The following is a 19,110-nucleotide window of genomic DNA, read 5'->3' on the forward strand; positions in this document are numbered from 1 at the left end:
CATTGTGAAACTTTATAGGAAGAATTCTTTGCACTGGTGACTTCTAGAGCTCTGTAGGCACCTGCAGAATCAGGTCTTCTTGGTGAGGACCTCACTGTCTGTCAGTGCTCATCCTTGGTACATTCCAGAGAATGGGTGTGTACCCCAGTTGGTGACAGAAGGACATTGCAGTGGTGTCATTGCCTGGTATCATTTCTCCTCCCACTCTGAGAAGTCCACCATGTTGAACTCTTCCTTCTCTGGCTTGGACTCTTTACAGGGCTCCTCGTTGTCCCTCTCAAGGTCCAGCAGTCGTGAGCATCTAGCAAGTGGAAGCGAATCAGACAACTGGAGAGACCGAAATGGAATAGGACCCATGGGTCACAGTGAATTCGGGGCGCCAATTGGCAGCCCCAAGCGCAAACAGAACAAATCAAGTAAGCGTTATTTCTGTTCACACTTTCAGGTGTCTGCTTAGATGTCCTTGCTTGGGGGGAGGTGATGAGGTACAGGCAGCTTGCTCCTGAGACATAAAGTGCTTGGGATGAGTCATGTGTAGTCTCTTCCCCAAGCTTTCCTGGTTCCTCCCTGTGAACTTCTCTCTTCTTGCTGCATTTTGTACATGCTGGATGCTCTAGTACTTGAATCCTGAAATGCCATCATTTTCTATGGTGACCTGCCTTGTAGAATTTGAGTTCTGTAAGTCAGTAATGCCTAGTGAGTGCTTATTGAGTTCTGTGTGTCTGGCCCCTAGCCGGTGCATGTTCTGTAGACGTTTGAGGAGTGAATCACACACATGTACATGCACACACACCCTCCAAATAACATGGAAGAGATAGGCACATGTGAAATTGACTGAGTAAGGTATTGTCAAAGCATATTGGACAACTGAAGAAAAACTGTTAAAGGTGAAAAACCAGGATTTTTAGCTTAATTTTTTTATTTGAGAATTTCATACATGAGTACTGTATTTACATCATTTTTTAACCCATCTCTCTATCTCTCTCTCCAGTTTCTCCCAAGGCACCCTATCTACCTCTCTCAGTAGCCATTGATTTGCCTGTAGCTCTTCGTCTAGGGGAGGGGCCTTATGAAACATCCCCCATCCACATTGGCTTGTCAACTGGTATTGTCATTGTCATGCAGGTCTTGTGTAGGCAAAACGGATTAACATAAACAGAGAAGTCACTTTAAGTCATTGGCTTCTGCCTGAGAAAATATGGCCGAGGCTAAACAGGGGGTTGTTATCTGGAAGGGTGTCAGGTCTTCTAGGTGGTAGACATGGGTAGCCAGACCAAAGATCGCGCAGTGACCATTGGGTGCGTTAATAATGCTTTTTATTCAGGGTTCTTCCCAAATTTGGAATTCTAAACATGTAACAAGAACTATCTGAAGGTACCATGGGTGAGTACAGTGGACTTGTAGCCTAAGGTTATGGTCAGTCAAGGTGACTGTGTTGTCACATGTCTCCAACTTGAAGACCAGTCATACTATTATCCAAATCCAAATCAGAAAGTGAGGTCAACTCTTCTCCCTATGAACCATGGGCTGTAGCTGGAAACTCCCATCAGCTACTGTCTGATCCTCTCAACATGCGAATTGTAGTCACCCCAGAGGGGGCTGCTGTCTTGGGATGTAAGTATCTGGCCTATAGCCCAGTTGGCTTTGGAGTCATTTCTTCTTTCCTTCAGCTAACTGAACCCAATTGTATTAAGTAGTTGAACTAAAACTTAGGCTAAGATGAGCTTGTGAAAAAAGAAATGGGGTGATTAAAGAATCCCAATACTATGGCTTTTACCGGGAGTTTGTAAGAGTGGGGGCAGGCTTTAACAGAAAGCATAGAAATTATCAACAGTTAATGGAAACATGTCAATCATCAACACGAAGTTAAGGGCCATTAGAAGCATTTCCCACAGGGGGTTTTATTTTCAAGTATCTGTTTAAGTTTTTACTAATACATTTTACTTGGCCCAGATCTACAATATATGTCATACTGGTCCAACATTTTAATTCCCACTCACCTTATCTCAACTTTGAGATATGCAGAGAGTGTCTCAGTTTGCAAGGGAAAGGAGGAGAAAGTGATCAGAGGGGCCAGAAACCCTTGCAAAGAGGACTCTGAGGGCTGCAGAGCCCTGGAGTGACCTGCATGGAGCTGCCTGGCCTGGAGGAGCCTCATTTCTTTCTTCCACTCTCTAGAAATCCCTCTTAGGGCCACATCCTCCCTGTGAGAGGGATCCCCACACAGGCAAGAGGCAGCATGGCAGCACATCCTTCTGCTAGATCCTCCAAAGGAGTGTGCTCAGGGAGTGGGGGTGACAGGGGGAGTCCTGGTCATGTATATGGCCTGGTATTAATGGCCCTTCCTCTAGCCTGGGATGTCAGTTGGTCTGAGAACCAGAACATAGGTAGGTTTGCCTCTCAAGTCACTTGCAGAGCCAAGAGAGACTTCTGTATTGCTGTCAGCATCCTTCCCAAGAAATACATTGGCTCTGTCATAAATTAGACCCGGGAACCTCAGCCTCATTGGTGTGAATGTTACTGGTTTCAGAAGCACCCAATTTGATGGACTCGATGCCCTAATGTGTTCTTCAAGGCTATGGTATGTGTGTGCTGTAGTCCTGCATAAATCCCCTACAACATGAAGTAGCCACAGGTCGGGAGAGGGGAGGGCCACCTGCCTTCCAAGGAGAACCTGGGCCTGTTATAACTTCCTGTACCTTTACGATGTCCCAGAGTTCCTTGCCAGCTCTTCATTCAGTTCCCATCAAATTAGCTGTAAAGAGCCAATGCTCTGGGAAAACACAATGGATGATTATTAGCTGTGGAGGCACCGGTACTGACTTTCTGCCTCCCAACTGTCGCCTCAGAATGGCAGGAGCTTCCTGACAGCAATAAACAGCATTTCCTTGGTGAAAAGCCGATCCGTGGGTGAAGGATTACCGTGCTTCCTCAGCTGGTGCTCTGTTCAGCCTAACAATAGAGTCTGAAATACTCAGTGATTAAGGCTTTTAATTAAACTGCGTTCTCCGTGGCCTTGACTGTCTTTCCTTTGCCCTGCAGGAGAGCATTATCTGAGCAGCAGCAACTACATGGACTGCATTTCCTCGCTGACAGGGAGCAATGGCTGCAACCTGAGCAGCTGCTTCAAAGGGTCCGACCTCCCAGAGCTTTTCAGCAAGCTGGGCCTGGGCAAATACACGGACGTCTTCCAGCAGCAAGAGGTCGGCCAGCCCGCATCTTCCTGGGCATCTTTGTTTGGCTTGTGGATGTGCTGACCTCCAGAAGGAAGCCACATTGACCCGTGATTGTCCTTTCTCTGGGCATTTGGTGGAGTCTCAGCTTGTTCTAGCCCTAGCCGTAGAGGGAAATGTCACCTTACTTAGTATAGCACGGAGAAGCAGGGAAATACAGAGTGGTGTCTGTAGAAGAGCTCCCCAAACATCCTTCACATTAGCTGAGAAGTCACACTGGGGTGTTGATGGAAGGGGACCTTGGGGTCATAGCTCCCCCTGAGGTCAGCATTGAGCCTGCAGGTCCTCATTGCTCACAGTGGCAGCCATATATGATGTGTACAGCGGCCACACACCATTGCTTGTCACAAGCGCCCAATGTTAGTCATGGATCCGACTTCACTGCTGTTACCTGTCTAAGAAAGTCCCACAGGCTACCTGCAAAATAAGAGCCCTGCCCCTGAGCTGTTTCTTCCAAGTTGTGTTGCCAAGACCATAGGATACAGCTGTGCTGTTATACAGACGTTTCCGTACCTTTTTTTTTTTTTTAAGATAGTCTGTTGCATGGTCATGTACAACACAAGGGAAGCTATCATCTCGTGTATACTTTGATTTCTTCTTAGAACCGAAAGCTAACAAACATTCTTGAGTTGCCTCCTTTTTATCACTTCACAAATGTGGTACATTATGTGTGGTGTTTTGGTCATAGCTGCCAAGATGCTCAGAGTTAAATTTATCTCTGTGGCATTAAGTTGCTGGCTTGGTCTGTCTCCTGCTAACAGTTTTACTCTTTCCTTTCCCCTTACCTTCTCCTCTCCCCCTTTCCTTTCCTTTTCCTTGAGATTTTTTGTTTACTACTTGTGAATGTCTGAATGTGTGTCGTATACCATGTGTGTGCAGGGCCCATTCAGGACAAAATTGGACATCAGATATCCTAGGACTGGAGTTAAGGACACTCGTGAGCCTCCATGTGGGAGCTGGGAATTGAACCAGGGTCCTTTGGAAGAACAACCAGTGCTCTTGGCTGCTGAGCCATCTCTGCAGCCCCCACCACCTATTTCCTAATTTCTGGCCCTAGGGTTGGTGCCACCACCATTGGTTTTAGGGAGTAGATAGAGTTAGCAAATCGATACAGTAACGAGTCGAGTCCATAGTGGTAAAGACACACACTGAATTGACCAGCTACAGCTTGTTTCTGTTTTCCATAGATTGATCTTCAGACGTTCCTCACCCTCACAGACCAGGATCTGAAGGAGCTGGGAATTACGACCTTTGGTGCCAGGAGGAAAATGCTGCTGGCAATTTCAGGTGAATATCTGTTGAACTCATATTTTAAAATCTGAAAAACCCTCTGCCAGGGGTCTCGGCATGTGGGGCTGGTCCTGCCCACCAGCTACTCACTTCACTGATACTGTGCTGGATTGTGATGCAGGGGGATTCTCCTGACAACCCTTGACCAATGCTGAGAACACCCTACCACCTAATCAAGGCCCTGCCCCAAAGCCTGCCTTGGCCATATTGCTCCTCATACTAGGCTTCCTCAGAAAGATGTAGACAAAATTGCCCCATGCAGAACATGGGAATGGGTGAGCAGTTGTGATAAACAAGTTGCTAGGTTTGTGAATAATTACTCTTGGTGGAAAGGCATGTTCCGTTGTGTATGTCCTTGAACACCAGAGTCATCACAGGGAGAGGCAAAGTGCATTCATGGTGTTTCTTGGTGGGGTTTATCAGACTTAATGCCTTTTGATTTTTCTGATGTTTTAGTAGAATTTGAGTCACAGATGGAAGAAAAATAGTATCTATATCCTTAGTCTGCCTTCTTGGCTGTCTCTTGCATATTCCTTTATTGAGTGCTCTTCAAGTCCCCACTGGGTGCCATGCAGGAGATGAATCAGGGTGGCGCACGCATGTCACTGCACCTCAGCAGTGTCCAGAGAAAGAGGACATGACACAGCAGTCTCTCCAGAAGTGTTCTTGAATGTCAAATTTATGTGTTCCTGCCTCGTGGAAAGACAGTGACACCAAAGGCAGAAGCCAAGCATTCTGTGCTGGGGTCTGTGACGTTGCAGGCTGGCCTGTGTGAGGCAAAGAGTCGCATCCAGCTGGGGAATACCCTTTCCAGACAGCATTCACTAATCGTAGTTGAAAATACAATTCAAAAACTCAGTGTTTGCCTATTTCATTTAGCAGCAGACTGCCCTACCTGACCTACATCTTCAGGAGAAATATTTGTCTAAAGTAGATATGTGCCCAGGTACCTTCAACCAGGGTAGGTGTCAGCATGGGTGGTTTGGGGTGCAGCATTAGACTCCTCCATGACAGCGTCTGTACATGCTTCAGGACTCTACCCAGGGGCCTCCACCAGCCTGTATTAATGGTGTTAGGGTGGATTAATTCCTGACGAGCCCTGAGCTCATCCCAGTACATGTGTGGGGAACAATGGATTCAGATAGGAGGCTTGTGTTCTGTTGGGCCAAGTCATTGATGATTGGGGCGAGTTTCCAGATCTCTCTCTCTCGGTTTTGCCTTGTCGTGCATGTAGACTGTGGTGGTGATTGTGTGGGTCACCTTCCATTTCTGAGACCTATCCTTCCGTGAATTACATCACCAGGCTTGATGGATGCTCTTAGCAGGTCGTTTCAAACCCTTGTTTGTTCTTTTTGCTGTCTTTGGTAATAAGATCGTTTCATTGACTTTGTTCACCCTAGTGCCTATCTACATTATTTCACTGATTTTTCAAGTGACATTGAAGTGCCACTTGGTATCTGACTAAGTCACATGCTTCCTAAAACAGTGCTAGCAGCACTTCTGTACAGAGAAATACCTACCCCGACACTCTATAGCCTGTCACTAGCCTTCATGAAATACTGGTAGCAGTGTAATGAAAACCAAGTTTTTATTTTGTGAACTGGTCCCAAGTCCTGTGAAGCATTCAGCCACAGGGGATGGCTCCCACACATTTTCACAGCTTGTAGGCAAACTGTTAGGAAGCTTCCCTATGGAATATAGCAATAACTCAGTGTAGGTTTGGGAGAATGGAAGTCAGATGAAGGAGTGTCAAATCCTCTTTGTTTTTCCAATCATCGTCTTTGGCCTGGTTCTTCAGAGGTCAGTATGTGTTTTGGCGACACAGCTCTCCTGACAGGCTCGCAGGTTCTCATGCCTTTAAATGGGACTGCTCTGTACAGCATGGGGTCTTTGACTACATGGAGGAAGGTTTGTCTTTCTATGCTGAATGCATCTGTTGGGACCCAGTAAGTCATTTTCTTTGCAAGTAATGTTGTCCTTAAGAAATGCTTCATCGAAAGCTGCTTCTCCCAAAGTCAGCCTACTTGATAACAAAGACTTCTGTTCAAGACTCCCAAGCATTCTACCCATGAGAGATGCAGCCAAGACTCACGCTTGTCTTCTGGTTAGATGATGTCTCCTTTGCAAAATTGTGCAGATTGTTAAGTTTATCGTTGGAATTGTTTTTGTTTTGTTTTGTTTTTGGTATGAGGTTTTTATTTTGGGGCAGAAAGCCTGCATTTTAATATTGTAAGGAATAAATCTGAGATGTAGAGATGTGTCTGAGAATGAATTTGAATTTTTTTTTAAGTCAGGAGATTGCTGAGACTAGTTTAGTAACTGGTTAGCTAGCTGGATAGACTCAGTGAGGCATGTTAGCTAGCATCCTGTTGACAAGCCTCCTGCCACAGCTGCAGGTAGATCTAACATCTCCCGACCTATTCTTTTAGTTTGTGACTCTGTTCAGATCCGCAACAAGACCCTGAGCGCTGCCAGGATTGTGTGAGCCTTGGAATTTCAAAGCAAAAGGTTGGTATTTTCCGAAACTATCCCCTTAGGTTTTCTGAGACAGAAGAGACAACTAGAGGCAGGAGTTTGCTTTTTAATCTTAAGAAAGACCCTTAAACGTCTTCAGTAGGACTTGCCTTGACAACTGCTTTCGGGCAGTTTTGTTTCTGATCTTTCAGAGCCTCGTGTGTTCAATCTTTTAAAAACTGTGCCCGTTGTGGGTGACCTGATTCCCCTCACGATCACTGTGTTCTTTCAGGTGACTAGCTGATGCAACCTTTTAAAAGTAATCACTGCTTCACTGGCATCATTAATTTTCACCGGCTCACTGCACAGGCTCCTGTGCGGGGAAGAGTGCCCCATTCCTCACCTTTCCTTCTCTGTAATATGGGAACAAACTCCTGTGGAGACCAAAGATGGTCCTCCATAAGTTTGCCTTTAAAGTACATTCAGTTCCATCTTGATCTGAAATTTGAAGTTCTGTGTTTGTGGGTTTTTAAAATAAGACACAGGTGTTCAGCTTTTTAGAAGGAGTGTCAGGTTCTATAGTGACTGAGGCAGCAACCGGGCCATGTGTGCCAGCATGTGCCTTGTTGAGAGATTTCACACTATCCTTACAATTCATAAGCGGATTTGGTACACTTTGGTACAAACCGTGCTCTGTTGCTGGTCATACCTGAAGTGATGATGTCTCTGGTGGCACTCTCATTACCACAGAGCCTTGTTTAATCTGTGGTCACAAAAACCCAGTGTCCAGTGGACCTTTCTATCAGGCAGGTGTGGGGGCTCAAGGATGCACTTCATCAGTGTGCAAGTGACATCAACTTCTTAAAAATCAGTTTTCTTATCAAAAAAATGGAGAATGCTCATGTTATCTGCCCCTTAGGGAACACTTGAGCAAAATGAAGTAATCCTAAGGTACCTGTCATCACCTCTAATGCAACAGTGTTATCTTGTCTCTGAGAACAGTGTGTTAACAAAAGAGAGGTCTATTTCCAAGGTTGCCTTGACCTTACACAGCAGCCGTTTGCATTCTGAAATGTGTGTGTGTCTGTGTGTTGACGTGAACTGTTCAAGGATGTGCTGGCTCACTTACCTTCTAGTACTCAGCAGACATGAGGACAGCTGACTGTCTGGTGGTCCTTACTCACTTGGCTTGTGAGAGCATAAATTATTTTCTCATCCTGAGACTTGCCAGCGCTCCAGTGGCTTAAGTGTGTCTGCAGAATTCCAAAGGCGGCGGCCATAGTGGGGGAGGGGTGGTATTAAACTGAGTTCTGTACAAGTATAAGGTGTTAAATATCCTACCTGAGGCTCCTGAACACAGATAGTCTCAAGCAAGTCAGTTTTATGCCCTTCTGATTATTGAAAGTTAAGCAAATTGGAGAGATTTACATTTGATGCTTCTGAGAAATCCTAACTTCCTGCCTCATGTTTCTCCTTGCCTGTCTTCCTGTAGAGTTTTGTGGTGATGCCAGGGTCCATTAAACAGGGTGGATGCCGGGTCACTCACTCATCATCTACAACAATTAGCTAGCTGTTTGTCTTTCTGTTTGGTTCTGTACCACCATGTTAAAAAAAAAAATCACTAGATATATTTTTTTCTAGGTACTCAGGATTCTTTGAAATTAAACTAGGATGTTTTATTATTTTCCCTGACAATTTAGATTTCAGTATTGTTTTTAAGTATTAATTTTCTAAGTGGATAAGATCTTTACTAAGTTGATGTTTTGTGCAAAGTTCTTCCATGTGGTTGCCACTCAAGAAGCACAGGCTTGGTGTACTAGTGCAATCGTAGGGAGGTGGCTTAATTCTCTCCTGTCCAGCCGTCAGGCATTGAGTCTCTCTCCATGTCTGGTTTGCCTACCTTAATGTTTTCTATTTGTCATGGGGGAAGAGTGGATGCATGTGTGTGCACATGCATGCCTGTGTGTGTGTTTTGCTGAGAAATGAACTTAGAGCCCCACCCCCATTAGATCACTAAGCTGTGTTCCCAGCTGTTGTAACCCTCTCTGCCACTGGTAATATATTTTCTCATGCTAGCATCTATTGTGCCCTGGCCTAGCAAACCTGTCTAATATGGCTAGGGAATTCTGAGAGTGACACTGCCCCTGGGTATTGTACAAACCATAATAATAAGCACCATTTGCCCCTGGTTATCTAGGTGAGCAGTAAGTGCCCCTCACACAGTAGGCTATGGAATGTTTAGAAATGCCCACTATTAACTGAGAGTCTACCTCCTGTTACCCTCCTGGCTTTCCCCACCAATCCCACTGTCACCATTTTCTAGTTCTGATGTATTCTCCTTATACAGAGTGCTTCTCCACTGATGCACTAACAATCAGCTCCTTCTCTCTCTCTCTCTCTTCCTAGAGCTAAGTAAAAACCGAAGAAAACTGTTTGAACCATCAACTGCATGCACCTCCTTCCTAGAAGGCGGAGCCAGTGGGAGGCTGCCCCGCCAGTATCACTCAGATATTGCCAGTGTCAGTGGCCGTTGGTAGCGGTACCTTCTGGACACACAATCACCTGCTATCTGCAGAGATGGACACGATTTGTGGACAGTCTTCACTGCACCTGCCCGTCCTGGCACTCTGGGTATCTGGTATCGGGACCAAAGCGCACCGGTACTTCATGTCAAAAGAGGAAGACAGGAGATGTGCCTCATGTTCTCATGTTGCCGGAAAAGCACCAAAGGGGAAACGCTTTTTGAAACTGGCAGTTGGATAGAATTTGCAAAATGAGGGTAGGGCTTTGTTTCTTCCTATTTACCTATATTACATATGCACTGATTTTTTTTTAAACCTAAAATGAAGGAGAATTTGACATCTGGAATGCCAGAAAACTTAGAAGTTATTTTGTTTGCTTGAACTGTCTTGGTGTTTGGGGCTTTGAAACAAAAATAATCAAAGTATAATTTTCTGCTTTAAAATAATGACTGAGGTCTTCCAGCACTTTACATGGTCTAGTTGCTCGTCCTGTGGAATCTGCCTCTCACCTTCATGTTTCTGGTATTGGTACTCATGTTTCTGGCTCCATCAAGTGTTTATTTGAAATGGTACTGGATATTAATAAGTTGCAGAATTCTCTGTGCCCTTGGGATATGCGTGCCACTTGGCTCTGGACCAAATTCTGTTCATTTGTGTCAGCGTCTTAGGAACCTTTGGCCATGACTGCAGTTCACTGGCCAAGTACAAAAGACAGACCAAATGGACTTGGCAATACTAACTCTTTGCAGTTGCTCTAGTTAGCTGCTGTCTGTATTGCTAAGATGATCTTAATGGTTATCAAAAGGCCAAGGGGCTGGTCTTTTAGTATACTGCCACTAAAGGACATTTATTTATATCAAACTTCTATTTTTAGATATTATAAGCATACAGTAGATAACTGATGAAATGGATATTTTCTAGAGATTTATGGTAGAGAATGAGCTGCACTCATAACTGGAGCCTTAGGTTGTCACTTTATTTAAAAAGACAAGTAACCATTTGACGAGACAGCCCTGCTGCCATCATGAAGAGGCCCCTCCCTACCTGGTAGCTCCACCCGCTATGGGTCTTGGGACTTTCTTCAAAGTGCCTTTGAGTCCACTTGAAGTCAACTTGGATCAGTTGGGAACAGAGAAAGGCTCCAGGGTGACAACTCATCCCAGAGCTGAATTCTGAAGGCGGAGTAAAAGGTTTTCTAAGTGGCCAGATTTATCATTACAATCTTATACTGTGAAAGTCCAAGTGGCCAGGCGACATTATTTCCTGTCTCTGTAAACATACGAAGGTTTTCAGTCCAATGAAGAAAACCACTCTAGTGCCTTTCTATCTTCAGAGCAATATTCTTACCAAGTGTATACTTTTTTTTTTTTTTTTTGGAGAACGTACATAGACTGTGTCATCAGGTACCTTTAGTGATGTGTTTGTTTTTAGTATGTTAAGGATTTCTGTGTGACGTAAGCCACTTCCCCCTGCTCTTTGTGGAGGAGTGTGCACACACATGCATGCCTAAAGTTATTCCAAGGCTTATTCTGATCGCTAAAGAATTGAAGCAATCTTTACGCAGAGGGAAATTTTCACTTGGAAAACTTTGGCAGTCTGGAAGCATGACAGCAATCTCGCCACAGCAGTAGTATCTACCTGACACTATTCTCAGCCTTAACCACTTTAAGGACACAGCAATGAATCACTCCCTGTGTAAGTATGGTGTGGCCATCCTGCATCGTGGGCTCAGATGTCCGCCTAAGACTTGTCACACATCCAGTTCACCATCTTGACAGATTACTCAGCTCTAACTTTTGTTAGTTCTTTAATTTAAAAAACAAAAACAAAACAAACAAAAACCTAATCATTGGAGCTCAGTGTGGACTCTGTCATGCATTTGATCATGGAAGAAGAGGGAAGAAACATTCAGTATTAAGCTGGTTTAGGCTGTATACATAGTGTATTGATTTTATACCAAAGGGAAACTGTCCACTTCAACTTGTTTAAATAGGGAGGCTAAAAAAATAATTAAAAACACTGGAAGGTTTTTCTCCCTTTCTCTTGATGCAGCGAAGAACATATAAACTTGCCGGTGTTCTGCCATCCACAAAATATTTGGGTTCTTCGAAGTAATGGTAACTTTTAACCAACCAGGCCTCACTTGCAACTGGGAATCTGTAAATATGGAGGAGACACAGATTGTATTTTGTGGGGAATTTTTGTCATTTTATCACTTTTTTAAAAACCATGACAGATGGGTTTAACATTGAGAGTGGGAACGCTTTTCTAAACCAATCTTTACATGAGAAATAAATTTATATAACCCCTTTGTATTGCTGTCTACATGGAATGTGTCTTTTTAGTCTTTTAAGCCTTTCCCCATAAGCTCCACACCTGTCCCTGTTTTTAGATTTCTCCACATCCCCTCTCCTCTCACCGTCAACAGGAAGCCAAGGAATTTTAGTTTAGCCTGTGATTTCGAGATTAGTGATCGGTCATTTTTTTCTGTTGCCAGCCATCAGTTTTCCAGAAAGAGTACCATTAGACTAGGTTTGTTCTTGCTCATTCTTTTGTTAATAAAGACTCAAGTGATGACTGCTTTGACAAACTCTTTCCATCAGCTCAGCAGGGCTGAGTTTGACCTTCGTTCCCTTACAGAGACTGTTAAACTAGCCAATGGATTGTCACTGGTGCCATGACCCGAGGTTCATTCTCAGACTCATTCGCAAATAGATTGGAACCCTATGTGGCTAGATATTTAGGAAACCTTAATCTTCCACCCATACATCTCAGAAATATCTCCACATGAATTGTTTATGGCAACAGCTCTTGGTCATTATCTTGAGCAAGAGTTCCTTGGATGATTTGAATCTTATGGCTGGCTCAATGAACAAATCATCATTCATTTTTGATGCATAAGTTATGTATGTGTGGTTCCATACTCCAGGCCCAGTGTTGAGTGAAACAGAACCCCTTGGGCTGGCAAGATGGCTTAGTGGGTAAAGGTGTCTGCTACCAAGCCTCATGACCTGAGTTCAATTTCTCTGAACTGATTTTCACAAGTTATTATTTATCTTCACACACGCATGGTAGCATGTACACCTTCCACCTACACACACACACACACACACACACACACACACTAATTAGGTAAATAGATTAAATATGTTGGCAGATAGATAGGTAGGTAGGTAGGTCAATAAAAAGATGTTTGAAAATAATGAAATACTCCCCTAACCTCCTTAAGCTGACATTCTGAATGGATAAACAAAGGAAAGTTTAATTATGTGCAATATGGCATAGCCTGGAGAGATCTAAACGCCTCTTTATTCCAAATGAGGAAAGTGCCTACATACCAAAAAGGACTGCAGCTAATGACAGCTTGGTGAACAAGTGATGCGTCTGGGACTACTTACAGGAACACGATTGGTTCAAAGGCAGCTTCATCACTAGTAAGTGCTACCCACAGCCTGGCTAACTCATGGGCAGCTACACCACTGAACGGGCCTCACCCCCAGGCGTCTTCCACTTCTCATATACTTTAGGTACCTAAGATGTTGACCAGCAGAGGGGGTTGGAATGGTGACTGGAGTCTCACTTGAGGGTCTCTTGACTTCCCCTCAGGGAGGGATTGCTAAGGACCCCATTACCAAAGACAATAGCTATCAGTCGTGCTGCTCTGTTCCTTCCATTGCTAAGTCTTCTGAGGGACATTATAGCCACTTGGCTTCATGTTGGATGATGGTCATATCACCCTAGAGCAAACCCCTCCATGACAACATTGTGGGACATCTCTGCCTTTCCACAGGAGCCTCTTTAAGTGCTCTGGGGGAGCTTTCTAGAGCTGTCTAGAGGTCCAGTGTTTAATAAAATTGTTGAACGTGTCCATTGCTTCAAAATGGACCCATGCTTTCAGATGCTAACAATTCGTTCTCCCCTCTCACATCCTCTAGGTGCACAATTGTAATTATATTCTCAAAAGGAGGGTGTGACTGAAAGAGTGTGACACCTCTCAGAGCTCTGCTGTGATAACATTGGGGACCCTGACTTCTCAAAAGGTGTTCTAGGCTACATCATAGTGTTTGGAAGTCAAGTTAACCTTAGTGTGACTTTGCTGTGGTGGTGGATACTCCCAGCCTCTCCTGGGATACTTGGGACTTGCTTCCAGATGTGCAGATTCTAGAAAGTGGGGTAATCAGAGTCTTGCTAGATCTAACAGTTCCCAAAGAGATTTATCCTGATTTGAGTACTCATTACACAAATTCGGATGGGTTAAAATGCATTCAGCCTAATAAGATGGTATTTATTCAATGTGCCGCATGATTTTAGTCCCCAGGAGAGACCATGATTGTCCTGCCATCCCACTTCAAGTGAGCTAGCTTCCTTTCCAAAAGCAGCCCTCAGGATGACATCCAGGAACCTAGTGAAGAGGTAAGGAGATTGGGTGTCAAGTCTAGGAAGGATGCAGTAAGATGATATCTTTATAGTATGAGAACACTCCTTGCCCCAGGGACCTCATCTGTAAAGATGAGAGATACATCTTCATGCTGTTATTGATGAGTGAAAAGGACAGTGTGTCAGGCTGGCACCACAGCACGGGCATACAGCAAACAGTGTGTCTACATCACCTCACTGTTGCTCACCAACCAGCCTTTCATATGTTAGTACACATGTGTTTTCATTCCATTCATGGAAATTTGCTCATCTGCTTCCTCCACCAGGAGAAGAAAGACGGCTCCTGCCTGAATGTTAGGCCGAGAAACTGACATGTAGGAAAGCACTGTGAGGGTTAACTGATTGTCCGCCTCACTGGGTAAAGAAACACACGTGACACCAGTAAGAGGCACACCGTACAATGTACCCATGAGGGTGTTTTCAGAGAGGACGAACTGAGGTCAGACCCTCTCTGAGTTAAGAATGGCCCCATCCCATGGGTTGGAAGTCTCAGCTAACATTAAAACATGAAAAGCTATCACCCCCGCCTCTCCAACTTCCTGGCCCACTGAGAAATGAGCAAGCTGCTGAATGCCACAAAGCTGCAGTTACTACACTTTGCTGCCATGCTGGGACTTATTCCTACAAACCATGAGCTGGAGTGTAGCCCTCTCCTCTCCAACTTGACTCTTGTTAGATACCTGCTTATAGAACTGAAAAACAGCACCCACTCTCAGTTCAGTCTCAGGCCAGACACAGTATTGAAATGAAGTCTCTGTTGTGCCAGGATCCTAGATTTTGATTGATCCATCCGAGTTACCAGTAGGATTTACAACTGGATTTACAGTCAGTGGCTATATCTTGTGCTCTAATTATAGTATTCTTAAGGGTTCTTACTTGCTGCTGGAACCCTCCTTTACTTTGCCACACACCAGGAAACACACAAGGTCACCTACTCCCTGGCGTCTGTCAGTTTCTGTCATTTTCTCCCCATCTAGTTGTCACTGATTTCCACCGGGTGTTGTATGAGCTTTGCTTTTACAAGGAGCCATTAGCTGGAGATTTGTGCTAATTTTAGTTTCCCATTTTAGAGAGCAAACAGGGTATGGTCATATTTGACCCTCCTTACAGATGTGACTAGGATACTTAAAAAACCCTTCGTCAAGGGTTTGCTTCTGTTGGAAATGCTGTGCAATGACTCCTTCCAAAAGGACTCAGGAGAGGCTGGCAATCCCTGCTTGGATTAGTTCGAGCTCTGAGTTTGTTTTGGAATAGGTTTGGGGAACAGGGAGTCTGAATCTGACTTTGGAGGGAGAATGGATGTCTGTGGGAACAAGAACCGCAAGGGAAAAGCCACAGTGACTGCAGGTTTCAGATCAACTGGAAGGGTTAGAAGAGGGAGGCAGAGTCTAACTCAGCAGCTGGGTTTATGTGGCCCTTTGTTCCCGGGCAGAGAGGTGAGTGCCTCTGAACTTAGTGTACCTTCATCCCTCTTGGACTGTGGGACTCAGACTTTAGCAGAGCATCCAAGAAGCAATTTATGTGCTGGCAAAAGTTGTATGTGAGTATTAATTGTGTCTTGGTCCAAGTTACCAGTGCAGACTCAGAGTTCCTAAGGAAATTATTTGAAGATTCTCTCTCTCTCTCTCTCTCTCTCTCTCTCTCTCTCTCTCTCTCTCTCTCTCTCTCTCTCTCTTCCCCTCTTCCCCTCTTCCCCTCTCCCTCTCTCCCTCTCTCCCTTTTCCCCCTCCAACTTTCTTGCTTGAGTCAAGACTGTCCCTACCAACAGCTACAAACAGGTACGTGCTCATGTAAGTTCTTCCTGTGACTTGAAAACTATCCACTAACCTCAGTGATGAGTGACCATGGTCTTCTCACCCACCTGCATTGCATCTGTAAGTAGGGAGGGGACATTGCATCCTACTATTTTGTATATCCTTAAAAATGCTTTTTAATATACACATAAAACTGCCTTTTAGAAAACCAAAAATAAGGCAGTAGAGGTTAAAGGAAATTAACCTGAGCTAGTTTTATAGAATAGAACCAGACACTTTATAATGAGGATCCTAGACTTAAAACATACATACACACACACACACACACACACACACACACACACACACACACACATCCTAGAACACAGAAAACTCAAGTACCAGACAAATTGTCCCTTCAATAAAGTGGCAAATAAACACAGTTCCCAAAAGAAGCATGGATATGACCAATGGCTATGAAAAAATGTTCAATACCCTTGGCTGTCAGGGAAATATAAATGGAAGTATGTAGTGATTCCATTTCACTTGAGTCAGAATGCCTGTCAGCACGCCACCATAAAGGACAGTAAATGCAAGTGACTCTTACCCACTATTGATGGGAGTGTAAAGTAGTATGCCCACTTGGAAATTGGTACAGAGATTCCTGATCAAAACTGCACAGCTGCCATGTGACCCAGCTCCACCCCTCCTGGGAATAATCTGTCATAGGGATACTTGCATATACAGTTTTGTTGCTGCTTTGTTCACTATAGCCAGGATACAGAACCAGCCTAGATGCCTAGTAATGGATAAAATATGGCATATATACACCATGGAGTTTCAGCCATAAAGGATACTGAAATGATGTTCTTTGCATAAAAGATGGGTGGAACCAGAGGGCATCACAGTAAGCGGGTAAGCTAGACTCAAACATCAAATGTGCTCTCTTATATGGAGTCTAGATTTTAAATAACACACATGGGTGTGGGTGTCAACAAAAGAAAAAGTGGAAGGGTCAATTTGATGGAGAGAAAGATTTAGTTGGAGGAAAGAGGTACCTAAGAGACTATTGGTATAAAAGGTCAAATAACATGTTTCTCAAAGCAGAATCTAGATTGTAAAGACATGAAACACAGAAGCAGGCAGGGCTCCCTGGGTGTATGTGGCAGCGGCAGCGGGGGGGGGGGGGGGCGGATAAGGGAAAATGGGGCAAGGAGGAAAAGAGATGCCAATGGGAGCGAATGTGAGCAGAGTACAATGAGAAACAGCCCTGAAGATATCATGAAAACCATTTCCCATTTAACTTTAAAATATTAATGGGACTGGAGAGGTGACTCAGTGCTCAGAGAGCTTGCTGCTCTGTTCAGTCCCCACACTCTTAAGTTCCAGTCACTCCAACATCAAGGGATCCAGTGCCCTCTTCTGGCCTCCATGGGCACTGCACTTAGGTACACAAACACAGATAAAAAATAATCAAATATATCTCAAAATAATACTAGTAAAAAAAAAAAACCTTAAAACTCTGATTACTTAGAATTGCGTTAGAAGGCAATGGTAAGGATGGGAATTGTCTTCCATGTAGTCTAAGCTGAGTGTGAGTGCAAGCTTCTTCTAAGATCCATGTACCGTGGAGGGCTCAGTGAAAGCTGGAGCCATGATTTTCAGCTCACGTTTCTCCCAAAGCACCAATCAAGGGGGACATGTCGGCCCACTCTTAGGCACAAAACTTTGTCTTGTGCACATGGAGTGGGCGGGTGTTTCCTCGAGGAGGGTTCTGTTCCTGCCAGCTTGTTAACAAAAATGAAGCTATGTGACTGCAATGCAGTGTCTAGTCTGTCAGTGTGTCCCAAACCAGTGTGGTCAAACTCATTGTCTTCTGGAAAAGCAGGTTTGTGATGCAGAGTAACTGCCTTGTGTTGTCTACAGTCACTATGGGTTTCTAAACATCTGCTCCCACCCTTCCTCCTCTTTGCCTCTTTCTGCACCGCCCATCTCAGAGGAGTGTTGAATTCTCAATTTTCCCTGGTAGGAGCCTTAGCTGTACTCAGACGGTGTTTGTGGAGTTATCAGTGCACATGGAATGAGGTGGTCCAGCCCAGAAAGGACGGGGCACACTTTCAACTATCTGGGACTTGGTGAGTTGTGCAAAGCTCCTGAATAGTCCCCTGAACATGGTCCATGCAGCGAAAGTGAATGTGCTGCTCTTTTGATGTCTGTGTTTTGATCCTGTGCCTGTTCCTGCAGCTCCCAGTGTTTGGTTTCTCCACTTCACTCACTCCCATTTCAACACCCTCCCCCCCTCCCCTGCACACACCCTGAAGGGAAAATAGCATTTTCTGCCACTCAGAGTTTACTTGGTATGGCAGAGCCTCTCGGATCTTCCGTGCTCTAGAAACAGAAGATGTCTGCTTTGATGTCTTTGAGATGGTGATTTGTAGGGCCCAAGGCAGAGACCCTCCTGTCATAGCATTTTGGAGGTGCCCCATTGTTGCCTTTTCACCCTTGCATGGCTAACCCGGACCATTTAGTCTCAAGCCATTCTGCATTCACAGATCTCAGAGCTTTGCCAGTATGGGATACTCTAGAAAATTGAGTTTAGCATTCCACTGAAGGAGAAGCATCATCCGGATGTCTACAGCAGTCAGTGATAAAGATGCCTTCACAGATGTGAAAAGGAAAAGCAAGCCCCAAAGTGTCACTCCACCTTCTGCCCAGAAAACAAGTTGACAGCTGTGTGAAGAGATTCCAAACCAGCATGCCTGCTGGGACTGAGGAGAACCAGATGCAGAGCGGGGCTGTACTGGCCAGCTTGTAGATGATGAGGACTGACAGCTCACACAGAAGGGGAGGGTATGCACTCCAGCAAAGCTACAGCATAGCACTGAAGAATGAAACTTCTGTGTATCTATGCAACTTGGAAGCCTTTGTTGTCGGGCTCCAAAAACTATACAGGAGACACTGCTATTAGCCATGGAGGGACTCCTGAAATGACAAGGTGCCCACAAAGGCTCCTGGAGGTCAGTCAGGCCACTTGGGAGTTCTCCCTTGTAAATGAGATATGGGTTGGGAGCAATTGGGATGGGGTGGTAAGAGAACTACCCTCCCCATAAGGGAAGGAGAAGGGGAGGCTGTGTGTGTATATCAAGAATGTATGGGGTGTAAAAATACCCTCTTATAAAAGACTCAGAGCCTACAGCCCATGCATGGAACCTTGCCTGACAAGTGATGTGTGCCAAGAAAGCCTGCATCAGCCACAAGAGTCTCAGGCCCTGCCCTCATCCCAGGTCTGCTTATTAGTTAGAGATTATAGAAGTGGGTACCTTAAAATATGAGTTATCTATCATCTGTTTAGCATTGGTCTATCAAATTATACTCCATAATTTATCTTTGCTTTTTTCTTTACACAGAAACCTAACAGTAATGAAATAGAGCAATTATGCA

At 44.6% G+C, this 19,110-nt stretch overlaps 1 protein-coding gene across 4 annotated transcripts in view; it reads left to right on the forward strand.

Moving 5' to 3' along the window:
* Positions 1–11,814, forward strand: part of Bicc1 (BicC family RNA binding protein 1) — a 214,785-nt gene extending 202,971 nt beyond the window's left edge. For 3 of the 4 annotated variants that reach the window (XM_027395114.2, XM_027395115.2, XM_035451212.1), the window contains 4 exons: positions 260–416; positions 3,043–3,203; positions 4,421–4,520; positions 9,384–11,814. In XM_027395114.2, coding sequence (XP_027250915.1) covers positions 260–416; positions 3,043–3,203; positions 4,421–4,520; positions 9,384–9,514 — 549 coding nt within the window. In that variant the 3' untranslated portion in view covers positions 9,515–11,814. Of the gene's footprint in view, positions 1–259; positions 417–3,042; positions 3,204–4,420; positions 4,521–6,952; positions 7,032–9,383 lie in introns of all 4 variants that reach the window. The other variant, XM_027395116.2, reaches the window with a different exon arrangement.
* The last annotated feature ends 7,296 nt before the right edge of the window (positions 11,815–19,110 follow it).

Source organism: Cricetulus griseus (genome assembly GCF_003668045.3).
Source record: "Cricetulus griseus strain 17A/GY chromosome 1 unlocalized genomic scaffold, alternate assembly CriGri-PICRH-1.0 chr1_0, whole genome shotgun sequence".
NCBI lineage: Eukaryota > Metazoa > Chordata > Mammalia > Rodentia > Cricetidae > Cricetulus > Cricetulus griseus.